This window comes from Musa acuminata, chromosome BXJ1-7 (genome assembly GCF_036884655.1).
Source record: "Musa acuminata AAA Group cultivar baxijiao chromosome BXJ1-7, Cavendish_Baxijiao_AAA, whole genome shotgun sequence".
In the NCBI taxonomy this organism is placed as follows: domain Eukaryota; kingdom Viridiplantae; phylum Streptophyta; class Magnoliopsida; order Zingiberales; family Musaceae; genus Musa; species Musa acuminata.
This window is the reverse complement of record NC_088333.1, coordinates 10,753,636-10,765,467: the sequence shown is the minus strand read 5'-3', so window position 1 is coordinate 10,765,467 and position 11,832 is coordinate 10,753,636. Positions and strand designations below refer to the sequence as shown.

Below are 11,832 nucleotides of genomic sequence, written 5' to 3'. Positions count from 1 at the left end.
AGATCAAATATAACTTGAAAAAAATTATCCAACGTCAATTTACTACCTTTGAAACGTGCACATTCAAAATGTGTTTGAAACACGCCCAAAGCCCAGTCATCAACAGCAGGGAGTGACCCACTACTTCATACGCCGTCTTTGGAATAGCGAATAGCGCTTGATGAAGAGGCGAGACGGCGGGCGAGGAAGCCATACGCCAACGGCAGCCCAGGCGAGAGGGGTCCACTTTGGTCGTCCGTCGCAGGTTCACACCCTCACATTGGAAGCAGAGCTCCACCACCCTCATGAAGAGGACTACGACAAGAGGTAGGAAGAAGCTTGGAAGCGGGGATACCTCTTGTGCGGCCCAGCAAGCACCGCGAAGACGAGCGACTCCCAGCTCCCATATGACTGTTGATAGAGAGGAATCAGAAGTCGGCGATCGTCATCGAACGGCAAGTGTACAACACGATCCCCCTAATGAACTGCAAGCTAATTTATGGCAGCCCGGGAGGTTGGACCTTCACGTAACCCTGTCCTACTGTCGTGCTCAACGGCGAGAGATAGGAGCCGAAGATGACGCCGAAGCCGCAGTTGACGCCGGCGATGGTGGCGGAGGTGTTCCTGAGAAGCCAGACCGCTCAGATAGCGCGGCTCGATCTCACTCTGCTGCTCAGGATTTTAAGAAGCTGTAGAAGTCCCTCCCACCCTGCGTAATGCATGCATCATGCATGGGCATACACAGTGTCCCGCTGAATTAATTTACATGATGCAACTCGACGATGGTTCCAGCTAAATGAACAAAGTCGAATTTTAACCGATATAAAGTGACACTATATGAACAGTATATTTAGTCGAATGACCGTGTTTCTAAACTATGTTATTATGCATGTTTAGCAAATAAACTAAAGATGACTAATCTTCTTTCCAAATTCCATTGTTTATGAGACGACCGGTGATGATACACAAAAGTACAAGAAGCAAGGGAGAAGGGGAAAGCCATAGATCTAAGAATGGTAATCTTGAGCTCTCAGATACATCTGAATCTCTGTGGATTGCGTTAGTTGTGTGTTCTTGTCGCGGGAAGAGCATCCATGAGGAGAAGTTGGACGCGGCTGTAGAAACAGGAGACATCAACGTTAATCTTTCCTTGTTTGGATTGCGTCGAGGGGAGTTGACCAACAACCGCACAAGTTTGGGTCGAGTGGAAGGAGGGAGTCGTAGAGTCGGGGGAGTGGAAGCGGTGGGAAATTGCGCCAAGTCAATGCCTGGGTCAAAGTGGAGACAGTGCATGCGCGGGAGGTTCGTGTGCTAACATCTTTCCCAATCTTTCTAAGAAGTTATTGTGGAACTCTTCGTTGACCATATGATTGACTGCATGAGTATTTTTGCTACGCGTGTAACATCACGATTAAATAGGCATCATGAGAAGAAAAAGAACAGGAAATTGTATGAATTGTGTTCCCACTACTAATTTCAGAGTAACGTGTTTTATTCCCGACGTGATGGAATCCGCATGCTATTAGGTATCGTGTGTCTTCATTCAAGCGTCTCAAGGGACGGCTTAGGGGAATATGTGGGGCCCGAAGACGCCAATCATCCATAGATCCACACGAGTATCCGGGAGTAATCGATCGAAACACGGATCTTGAAGTGGGACGAATGAAGGTGACACTCGGGAATGGATGTGTGGACTCTCGTATCTAAAAGCCAAATGGTTGATCCATGGTCAATCTAGTTAAAATATTTAACCTACTCCTCTTTCCCCACCCACGCCATGAATCCCATCATCCACTGTCTTATTTAACTAAGTTTCCCACATAAGACTAATCGTGAGAGACATCCCAAGGAACGCAAACCATAGGACGCTGGTAGTGTCGGAGTGGAATGGAGCTCTTCACCTTTTTCTTCGTGCACGGTCTTCTCCTCTTGCTTTCGCGGCGCGCCGCTTGCGCCTGCGGCCCGTCGGACCGCGAGCTCATCGCCCTCGCGTTCCGCTCTGTCTCGGGATTCCAACTTCCCCCTCCCCCTCCCGCGGCCGACGACCCCGGCTGCTTCCTCAGGCTCCCCTCGCGCAACCTCAGCGGTACCGTGTCATGGATGTACCTGCGAAACGTCTCCGCCCTCCGGGCCCTCGACCTTTCCGGGAACGCCCTCCACGGCTCCGTTCCCGGCGGCTTCTGGTCCGCCCCGGCCCTTCTCGATGTAAACCTTGCTGCCAACCGCCTCGGCGGTGCTCTCCGGTTCGAAATCCCAGCCGGCGGTCCCTTGCTGCCTCTCAGATCACTCAACCTTTCTGGCAATCGGTTCACCAGCGCCGCCGGTCTCGCTGCCTTGTCCCGCTTGGAGATCCTCGACCTCTCGCACAACGGTCTCGGCCTCGTGCCTCTTGGTTTGGATAAGCTCCGAATGCTTAGGCACTTGGACATGTCTTATAACTCTATGCGAGGAGTGTTCTCCGAGGGGTTTCCCTCGTTCGGCGCCAGACTCAACTTCCTAAACGTATCGTACAATAATTTCACTGGCGTCGTGCAGTCGGAGGTGGTGAAGAAATTTGGTAAGTCTGCCTTCCTTAAAGCCGGATCACTTCGTTTCGGATCTACTGCACACGTCGCCCGCTCGTCTTCTCCAACTACTCTGGCTTCACACAAGAAGGACACCAAGCTAAAGAGACGACGAAGAGTGATACGATTGGGAGTCATAGCAGGAGTGGCGTCTGTTGTGGTTTTGGCTGCGTTTTGCTGCGTCTTATGTATAGTACTGAAGAAGAGGAAAAGGCGGAAGGATGAGGGGAAGTGGGAGGAGAAGGAAGCAGTGGCGGCGCCTCCGCAGGAAGTGAGGTGGGTGGTGGAGGCGAAGTGGTCTGCGCCGGTGGTGCTGTTCGAAAAGCCGTTGATGGAGACGACATTCGGGGACTTGGTGAAGGCAACGTCGGGGTTCGGGAAGGAGTCTCAGCTGGCGGAGGGCGGTCGGAGCGGCCCCGCGTACAGAGCGGTGCTTGCCGGCGACATGCACGTGGTGATCCGTGTGGTGGAGGCCGCCCGGGAGGCGGAGGAGGGAGATGCCGTCGCCTCCTTCCACGAGCTCGCCCGCCTCCGCCACCCGAACCTCCTTCCCCTCCTCGGTTACTGCATTCCGGGTATTATTCTCTCTCTATATTTATATCTCCATCTGAGTCAACGGTTAACATTTCTTCTTAATGGAAATCGATCTCTCTGCTTGTATATGTATGTATATATATGTCCAAAGGAGACAACTACTAACTTTTCTTGCGATGGAATTCGATCGTGTTATTAGGAGAGGAGAAGCTAGCTTTGTACGAGTACATGGATAGGGGAGATCTCCACCGCTGGCTCCACGAGCTCCCGGCGGGGCAACCCAACGTGGAGGACTGGACCAGCGACACGTGGGACCAGCAGGGCGGCGAGGAGAGGCGCGAGGCAGCAAAGTCCGCCGTGGCGGAGGTCGGAGACTGGCCGACGAGACATCGCATCGCCCTCGGCATTGCGCGGGCCCTTGCGTTTCTCCACCAGGGGTGGGTGGGCACCACTCGCGGCGTAATCCACGGGCACCTCGTCCCGGCCAACGTCCTCCTCGGTAACGACCTGGAGCCGCGGGTGGCTGATTTCGGCGGAGCCGCTGCAGGGAACGCGGGCACGGCGGAGGGCGACGTGTACGACTTCGGGATATTGGTGATGGAGCTGATGACGGGGATGGAAGGGTGGTCGGAGGAGGCGGTGAGTTGGGCGAGGGGACTGGTCCGGACCGGCCGTGCGGCGGAGGCAGTGGATCCTCGGCTACGGGTTGCCGGCCCGGAAGAGGAGAAAGAGGTCGTCGAGTGTCTCCGCGTCGGCTATCTCTGCACCGCGCCATCTCCGGACAAGCGCCCCACCATGCAGCAGGTTGTCGGGCTCCTCAAAGACATACGTCCATCCTCCTCCTCCTCCCCAGGCGGCGGCGCCACCACCTCGTCGGCGATATCTTCCTCGTAAGCTTAAAAGTTACTCTTTTAGAACTATAATTTCTCTGCGTGTTTAGTTGAGCTCTCTCCATCACTTTCACTGTCTCTATATTAATTTTTTGTTTTGCGTTGCCCGGAAAAGGAGGAAACAGAGATGAGTGGGAAAGGAGGAAAGCTGAAGGTGGGAGCCACGGTTGTCGGACAGCGCACACCAGTGGTTTTGGTTGGGTTCAGTAGAGATGTGCAAGAAAGAAGGCATGACAATAAAGAAGAGGAAGAGGAAGAAGAAAGAGGAAGTAAACATTAGCATTAAAAAGTCCAAGTGGCGGTGGTGGGTTGCGTGGAATGGGAGAAGGTAGATATCGATGGGGAGGGTTTGTTGGTTTGTGATGCGTTCCTTCGTGGGAGGCGGCATCTACTCTTGTTTCTTTCTTCTTTGTTCATTTCCCTTCTCTTCCCTGTGTTTCTTATTCTCAATCAGTGTTCCAAAGACTTGTGGTTTGACTACTTTGGTCTGCGAATATGCCTTCATCCACAGGTTTCTGCATGGTTGAAGTCCTTCCCACATCATAATTTCAGTCAGAAAGAAAATTTTAACGAAATCTAATAGAAGAAACAAGATTTTTCGACAGTCCATTCAGCTGCATCTAACACGATCTTGCATCATATGACGAGGAGGCGTGTTATGATTGACTCTCGTCTGTCGATGACAATATGGTACCTCGGCTCATGTGTTAGGACAGATGCCTACAGTTCACTGCATGATTTGAGCAGTCGACGGCAACTTCCCGCCTGGTATCTTGCTGTGCGTACATGAGACTCGCCCATTGTTGAGTTGCGACTCTTTCAGATACACAAACAGGGCTCATTCTACCTGGAGGATGGAAAGAGTGGAGGAGGGAGATCAGGCGATGACTGCGATGTGGATATCATCATAATGGCGAAGACAGACCGCTCACTGCTGCCATGGATCCCAACCCAAAGGAAGAGGAGTTCTCTCACGAGTTCTTCAACTTGTTTCCTGTTCCTCTCGCCTGAATTGATGACGACTGACAGGTCAAGCACGTAAGAGATCAGGTCACGGGTTGCTTGCCGTCTTGAGCAACTTGCGAAAGCATGCAAGAGATTTCCTTGGTGTGTTCCTGCATTAGGTCTCTGTCTTTATCTGCTTGTTTTAAGAATCATGGTCTACGTTGGCTTGGCTTCTGAGTACATTCCATGGAGATGGCTGCTTGCTTCTCTGTTCCAACCTAAACATTCTTTGGCCAAGATGGGGATGGAGAAACTTTTCTTGCTTGGCCACTTGACGTTGTGACCGGAGGAGGTTGACCTGGATCTGCCAAGCTGGATTGGGACCAGCCAATGGCCAACCTCATCTGTCGATGAGGAAGAAGAAGGACCAGCCCGGACTCGACAGGATGAAGAAATAATGTGGATCAATCAATAGTTTGGTGTCAGTACGGTCTGCAAGTTTTGTCTTCATCTCTGTTTCATGTCAGCCTCTGCTAGAGGTTGGGATGTTAGGTATCTCGATGAACTGCTCTTCTATTTACTTTTGGTATCAATAATAAAACTCAAATCCACTTTAATAATGAATCATGTAATGTTCGATAATTGATAAAATTAATGAAGGATATTATAGACATTTACATTATTATTTTAAATTTAATTTAATGATAATCATAATTAGTTGTTGTTAATTCAGTTTATTGGACGGAAGTTAATGATGATGCTAAATAGAGATAATAATAGTTATGGATATATTTACAAAATCTAATTTTTTGGGGGTATATATACAAATGTGCAATATCAAAATTTGAAGGGCAAATACGATATTTTGAAACTCTCGAAGGATAGATATGTAAAGCTACTTTTAGTTTTAATCTAATTATATTGACGAGAAACGCCAATATAATCTAATTATATTGGGTCGGACCAAATGTCCAACCCAATTCCAAGACATGACCCCAATTGGGCCCAAGAAAGTATGCAATCGTACTTTCGACCCAGACCTGCGTTCCGGACCGTCTCCTTGTAGCCGAACCCCTCGCCTCTCTGCTACTCATTCAAACTCCAACCAAACAAATGCCTGTCTCGCTGCTATCTTCGTCTCCCACGCTCGCCCCCAACTTCGCCTCCGACCTCTCCAAATCTGTCTCTCATCCGCCTCCGAGCCATCTTGGATCCATGGATTATTCTTCTCGAGATCCCTCTCTTCTTCCTCCTCTGCCACCATCAATCCCGTCCCGACGAAGAAGAGGAGGCCGATGCCGCGAAGACTGCCCCTCCGCCGCCGTGGCAGCGACGGGCGGAGGCCTGAGCCCAGGACGCCGGCCCATGTGATTGATAGATGGTGGGCGGTAAAGTTCTCATGCTTTGATTTAAGTTGATGATACATGTCTACATGAGTTATAATATCCCCAGTAGCTTGAATCAGCATAAATGTTAACAGTCTTTCAGATTGCAGATCTGATTTGTCTTCTCTTGTTGTCATTTTATGGTATTGGGCATCCTATGCCAGCCAAGCCTTTAAACAGTTGCCATCCTGCAGATGGGACCTGCCCTTCTTCCCATGTCAATACAATCACTCCCTCAAGCTGCCGATCATTACAACAAGTTGCGATCTCCAGTACTGGAGATTCAGATTCTTGTGCATTTCAATTATGCTGGCAGATGTAGTTTGCCGGAGTTTTATTACGTTTGTATGCAAGCCTATTCAAATAGAAAGCACACGCCGTGCCTTCTTTCAGGACTTTATACTCGATACCAAAGCAGGATTGATCAGCACAAGTTGCTGCTCGGATCTGAGGAGCGAACGACCATGGCGAAATTAGAGATTGATGTCTGTATCCTTTATTTACCTTCCTTCCTCATTGAAATCTTCGCCTTTCTGCTGATTCCTTGAAATTGATGATGTAAATTAACACTTTGTGTTCACTTGAAGCAGAGAATTCGTTGCCGAGCAAGCTTTGGGTTCCGCTACCAGGAAACCTACGTACTCAGTGAGTGCCTCGAGGTTGTGAAGTCGAGTCTCTAAATGCTTTAGGATTTGTTTCAGAAACAAGTGAAATGAACCCAACCACACTTTGGCTTCCTTGGAAACAACACCAAATTGAACTTGCCGCATCTACTGATCCCGAGAACACAAGGAAATCGCTAGCGTTCAAATCTCGCTTAGCATCAGCTTCAGAAAATTTTCGTCCTTTGCACATCCTCTGCCGTCTAGACTCCAAATGCATCGTACCACTCTGTCCCCTGTTTTCGATTCTCAATGGAAATAAATTCGACTCTTTATATGCTTTAATATTTGTCTTAGAAACAAGCGAAACGCACCGAGTAACATCATGAACTCCTTGGGAACAACGACAATTTGAACTTGCTGCCTGTACTTCATATCCCAAGGACATTAGAATATTACAAACAATCAAATCTCTTCTGCATAACTCATTCCCTTCCATGGTTTTTCTTTTTCTTTTTTTTCCACTCGTCTCGTCCTTGTTCTCATGTGATCTAACTTATATACTTATCTTTGTTTGCTACAGCCAATTCGCTGCGCAAAACCCAGTTTTTAGATCTCATTTGATGTAGGGAAGTTATCTCTTACTCCTGAGGAAGGGAATGGAGGGAGAATATCGAAGAGATCAGAGCATATCTCTACTGATCATCGTAGTCGTCGCCGTCCTGTCTCTCGTCTCCCTTACCCTCGCCTTCAGCTATTACTGCTACATTAGCAACAAAGTTGCCAAGCACCTCGAGTCCCTCAGCAGTGAGTCATCCGTTCCCTTTTCTTCCTTTTCTTTCCTCCAATGTGGTTATTTTTCCCAAAGACTGCATTTTTCTACTGTTCAGAATCGCCGAAGGAGGAGAGGGAAAAGGCGGCGCCTTTGAGCGGCAGTCGCAGCGGCGAAGAAGCGCCGGTGGTTGTGAGTGAGAGAGGTGTGCAGGTGTTCACATACAAGCAGCTCCACTCCGCCACCGCGGGGTTCGGGAAGGGAAATGTGGTGAGCCATGGAAGCTCTGGGGCCGTGTACAGGGGAGTGCTCGCCGACGGGCGCGAGGTTGCCGTGAAGATCATGGGCCGGCCCGGGATGCCGGGAGAGGAGGAGTTCAAGTTGGAGGTCTCTCGCTGCTATTATCTCTTTCTGAGTCTTTTATTCTACTTGTCTGTAGCTTCACGGATTATGGTCTCTGATCGGGTAAAGAATGGGTTTTGCATTGGTAGGTGGAGTTGCTGACGCACCTTCGTTCCCCATATCTGCTGATGCTGATAGGGCACTGCTCGGATGGCGGCCACCGCATTTTGGTGTATGAGTTCATGGCTAACGGTGGCCTTCAGGAACATCTGTATCCTCGAGGAGGTAAGCACACGATAAATTTCGCCAAAAGATTGAGACATATGATTGGTCAGAATTTACGAAACAACGCCATTATTTGATAGGGTTCATACTAGTTTATTAGATGCCCGATTAAGATCGTTAACAGTAGATATATTTTTATTTTTCAAGCATTCCGGTACAACAGCAAACTGTAAGCACAAGTTGGCATTTGGCCCCATAAGGACTGTTCATCACTGCAGGAGAACGTAGGCTTCCATAAATTAGTTTATATAGGGGTAATTGATTCAAGGTGCTAACGGATTCTAATAATTGACATTACATTTTGCAAAGAATTCTTCCATGGTTCGATAATCAACACCCGTTTTAATGAGCTGGATTTGCTGAAGGAAATTTATATGTTTTATGTGAATGGTGCCCGTTGAGATGATTAATATTGTGTATCCATGAGTATGTATGTACATGACAAGTTATCTGTTTTATGAATATTATTTTCGAGGTTCCTGTGAGAGTCAAATGTTAAAAAGAAGAAAGCAAGTCTATTAATAGCTTGCTGAGAAATTTCATAGAATTTGGTAGTGGACAATAATGTGATAACAACCATGAACGATAAATCTCCTTTCTGCAACCTTTCTTCCTTTGCATATGTTTATTTCTCTTTTCATGGTTGCAAAAGTTCGTATCCGAGTTATAAAGAATTTGTGTAGATGAACGACAAACACAGATGTCTTTAATATGTCCCATTTATAGATTTATCTAGATAAGTCCCTAATCGAGTAGTTTTTACAAGCACCTGCTAAGGGCTAACTTTTATTACAGCAATATTTCAGTGAAGTGTGCTTCAAATATTCACTCTTGTTGCGAGCTTATTTTTTCGTCTCATCCTAGTCTCAGACAATCTAGTTAGGCAGTTTGTTGGTACCATTTTTTTCTGTGGTGGAATCGTTAAGGTGTGTGGTTTTCAAACTAATTTACATGGTTGTGCTTTCAGACAAACAACCAGTTTTTTGCTTAAAAATGCAAATGACAGTAAATCGAGGATGATCTATGCCAATACACACCCAAGCAACCAAAAGAGTGAATTAAGATGTTCATCTAGGTCTTGTTTTTAGCAGGCCTTATAATGAGAACTTTGTGTACTTTGGAGGCAAAAATACTGGTAGTAAATAGTATGAAGAGAATATGCAATAGTAATGAATAGAAAAGAACATGCAGAATATGCAATACTAATTGATATTGATCTCCACTAGCCATTTGAACTATAAATTTTCACAATCATAAAATATATAAAATTCTGATGTAGCTCTTTGTAGCTTAAAAACGAATCTTAAATATTTACACTGGCCAATTGCTAACCTAATAGGTAATTTAGTAACCATATTGCTAAACATGCATAAGAAAAGGTATAGTACATGGTAAAACAAATGAAGAACTAAATTGCCCACCTTCCCTTGTTAGTTTCTCAATTTAGAGTACAAGCTGCAAGTCATGTTTTGTTGAAGGCCTTTAGGATCTTACCAATAATGACTCAGACATCAACTTTTGTCCGACAGGAGTTCAAGTCTATGGAGATGGGTAGTGCTGTATTTGTGTAACTAAAGGCACATTGCAAGAACTGAAATATTTGTTCTCTATATTATACACAGACTATCCGTTGGAACATTTCATGGCTCATTCATACAAATTCTTCTGATTTTACTAGAATTGCTATAAAACCACGTGCTGAAAAGAAAATTCAAAAGATCAGGTCATGCAAGTATGATCATGGGCTGTTAAGTGCTGTGCCAGTTGCATTTATGCTTGGTAAACTGGTCACACAATTTACAACATATTGTTATAGCCAATGCTTACAGATTTAATCTATTTTAAATAGATTATATGCTTGCCAGGTGGATGTGTGCCCTCTGTTTCAATGTTTTATTCTTTAAAATTTATGGAAGATATTGTTGTCATTAGGACTACTTGACATAATAATCACCATAAAGATTATGCTTGATATTTTGGTTTCCTTTCATATATATATATATATGTTTATCTGGCCTAAGGAAACTTGTACATGTATCATAAATTTTCATATCATAAACTTGTATATGTGGATTGATGCAAGTATTTTCTTGTTGGGTTTATTGCAAGAATTTGGCACTACAGGTTATTGTGGTGGAACTTCGAAATTGGACTGGCAAACTCGACTCAGGATAGCCCTTGAAGCTGCGAAAGGTTTGGAGTACCTTCATGAGCATGTCACTCCGCCTGTCATTCATAGAGACTTCAAAACCAGAAATATTCTTCTGGACCAAAAATTCCATGCCAAAGTTTCATATTTTGGCTTGGCAAAGCTTGGATCTGAGATAGCTGGAGGCCATGTTTCCAAACGCGTTTTAGGCACACAGGGATACGTTGCCTCAGAGTACGAACCAATCCCTGATATTTTCAGATCAATATATTAGGACTATTTTGCATGTCTCTAAAAAATCTCATCCTAATCTACTACTAAAGCCTTGGTTTTGCCATGGGTCTCAAGTCAATGTCGCACTCTAACATGGACCTCCTATAATTTTACAGGTATGCTTTAACTGGGAATTTGACTACCAAATCAGATGTATACAGTTATGGAGTTGTTCTATTGGAGCTGCTAACCGGTCGAGTTCCAGTGGATATGACTAGGCCTCCCGGGGAAGGTGTTCTTGTATCGTGGGTCAGTCCTCTCTCCATCCAGTTATTAATGATCAACATCTTAGAACAACATTTCATTTCAAATAAGTGTTTTATCAAAACCTGACTATATCTGTGATCTGAAAGCACAGAGCTTCTCTCCATGGTTCAGTTCTCACTTAAAACTGTATTCTTTCTGTCACTACTTTTGTATTGTCAGAAACTGAATTTAAACTTCCTTATTTCTCTGCTTGCGGATTTTTTGGTTGTAAATTACCTCATAGTTAGTGATGTTGGTGACCCAGTGCTTCAAATCTTTCTTGTTCTGCAGCAGTTACTAAACTATACATAAGTTTATAGAATTTGCCCTTCTGCTTCATCTGAGTGTTGTCATCACTTTCAAGATTTCTTCCTGAATTCTAATAATTCTTTCATCTTTTCCATTGGCTTGACAGGCTCTGCCTTTGCTCAGTGACAGAGAAAATATTGTTCAGATCATGGATCCTGCGTTGGAAGGCCAGTATTCTGTGAAGGATGCTGTTCAGGTTGCTGCCATTGCAGCCATGTGCGTGCAGGCAGAAGCTGATTACAGGCCTTTAATGGCTGATGTGGTCCACTCACTCCTTCCTCTCGTGAGGAAGAGATCATCTGCCAAACACTTCTGAGTATTTGTGAGCCAATTCCTTTAGTGGAATCCTAAGCCAAATCTTTGTCATGTCTTGCTTCTAGTTTAAGTTAGAACCCTCCTCGGCATCCAAGTCTTTGTTTAACCTCAAACCTGAGTTGCTGAGCAATTGAGATCCATTTAGCTGTACGCAAGTATTTGTTTAACCTCAAACCTGAGTTGATGAGCAATTGAGATCCATTTAGCTGTACGTTAGGGGCATTGCCAGCACCTGTGGTAAT

At 45.7% G+C, this 11,832-nt stretch overlaps 2 protein-coding genes across 4 annotated transcripts; both read left to right on the top strand.

Annotated features, from left to right (window-relative positions):
* Positions 1-1,799: 1,799 nt before the first annotated feature.
* LOC135678771 (calmodulin-binding receptor kinase CaMRLK-like) lies at positions 1,800-4,447 on the top strand. The gene is made up of 3 exons (XM_065191915.1): positions 1,800-3,118; positions 3,277-3,967; positions 4,083-4,447. The coding sequence occupies exons 1-3, from the start codon at positions 1,867-1,869 to the stop codon at positions 4,096-4,098; spliced, it is 1,959 nt and encodes a 652-aa protein (XP_065047987.1). The 5' UTR covers positions 1,800-1,866; the 3' UTR covers positions 4,099-4,447.
* Positions 4,448-6,546: 2,099 nt separating this feature from the next.
* On the top strand, positions 6,547-11,801 carry LOC135678770 (probable serine/threonine-protein kinase PBL7). 3 transcript variants are annotated; one of them, XM_065191914.1, is made up of 8 exons: positions 6,547-6,782; positions 6,888-6,942; positions 7,483-7,706; positions 7,790-8,058; positions 8,163-8,298; positions 10,423-10,681; positions 10,837-10,969; positions 11,382-11,801. In XM_065191914.1, exons 3-8 carry the CDS (start codon positions 7,559-7,561, stop codon positions 11,589-11,591), a joined length of 1,155 nt encoding a protein of 384 aa, XP_065047986.1. In that variant the 5' UTR covers positions 6,547-6,782; positions 6,888-6,942; positions 7,483-7,558; the 3' UTR covers positions 11,592-11,801. The 3 variants fall into 3 exon arrangements, with proteins under 3 accessions (XP_065047986.1, XP_065047984.1, XP_065047985.1); XM_065191912.1 differs by having other exon boundaries at positions 6,646-6,782; positions 10,408-10,681; XM_065191913.1 differs by having other exon boundaries at positions 6,646-6,782; positions 6,888-6,956; positions 10,408-10,681.
* The last annotated feature ends 31 nt before the right edge of the window (positions 11,802-11,832 follow it).

Bases quoted from the DNA above. Each gene is read 5' to 3' on its own strand.
- LOC135678770 (XM_065191912.1), top strand. From the start codon at position 7,559: ATGGAGGGAGAATATCGAAGAGATCAGAGCATATCTCTACTGATCATC. The intron at 8,059-8,162 runs GTCTCTCGCTGC...TTGCATTGGTAG, and splicing joins AGGAGGAGTTCAAGTTGGAG to GTGGAGTTGCTGACGCACCT. The intron at 10,970-11,381 runs GTCAGTCCTCTC...TTGGCTTGACAG, and splicing joins AAGGTGTTCTTGTATCGTGG to GCTCTGCCTTTGCTCAGTGA.
- LOC135678771 (XM_065191915.1), top strand. From the start codon at position 1,867: ATGGAGCTCTTCACCTTTTTCTTCGTGCACGGTCTTCTCCTCTTGCTT. The intron at 3,119-3,276 runs GTATTATTCTCT...TCGTGTTATTAG, and splicing joins CCTCGGTTACTGCATTCCGG to GAGAGGAGAAGCTAGCTTTG.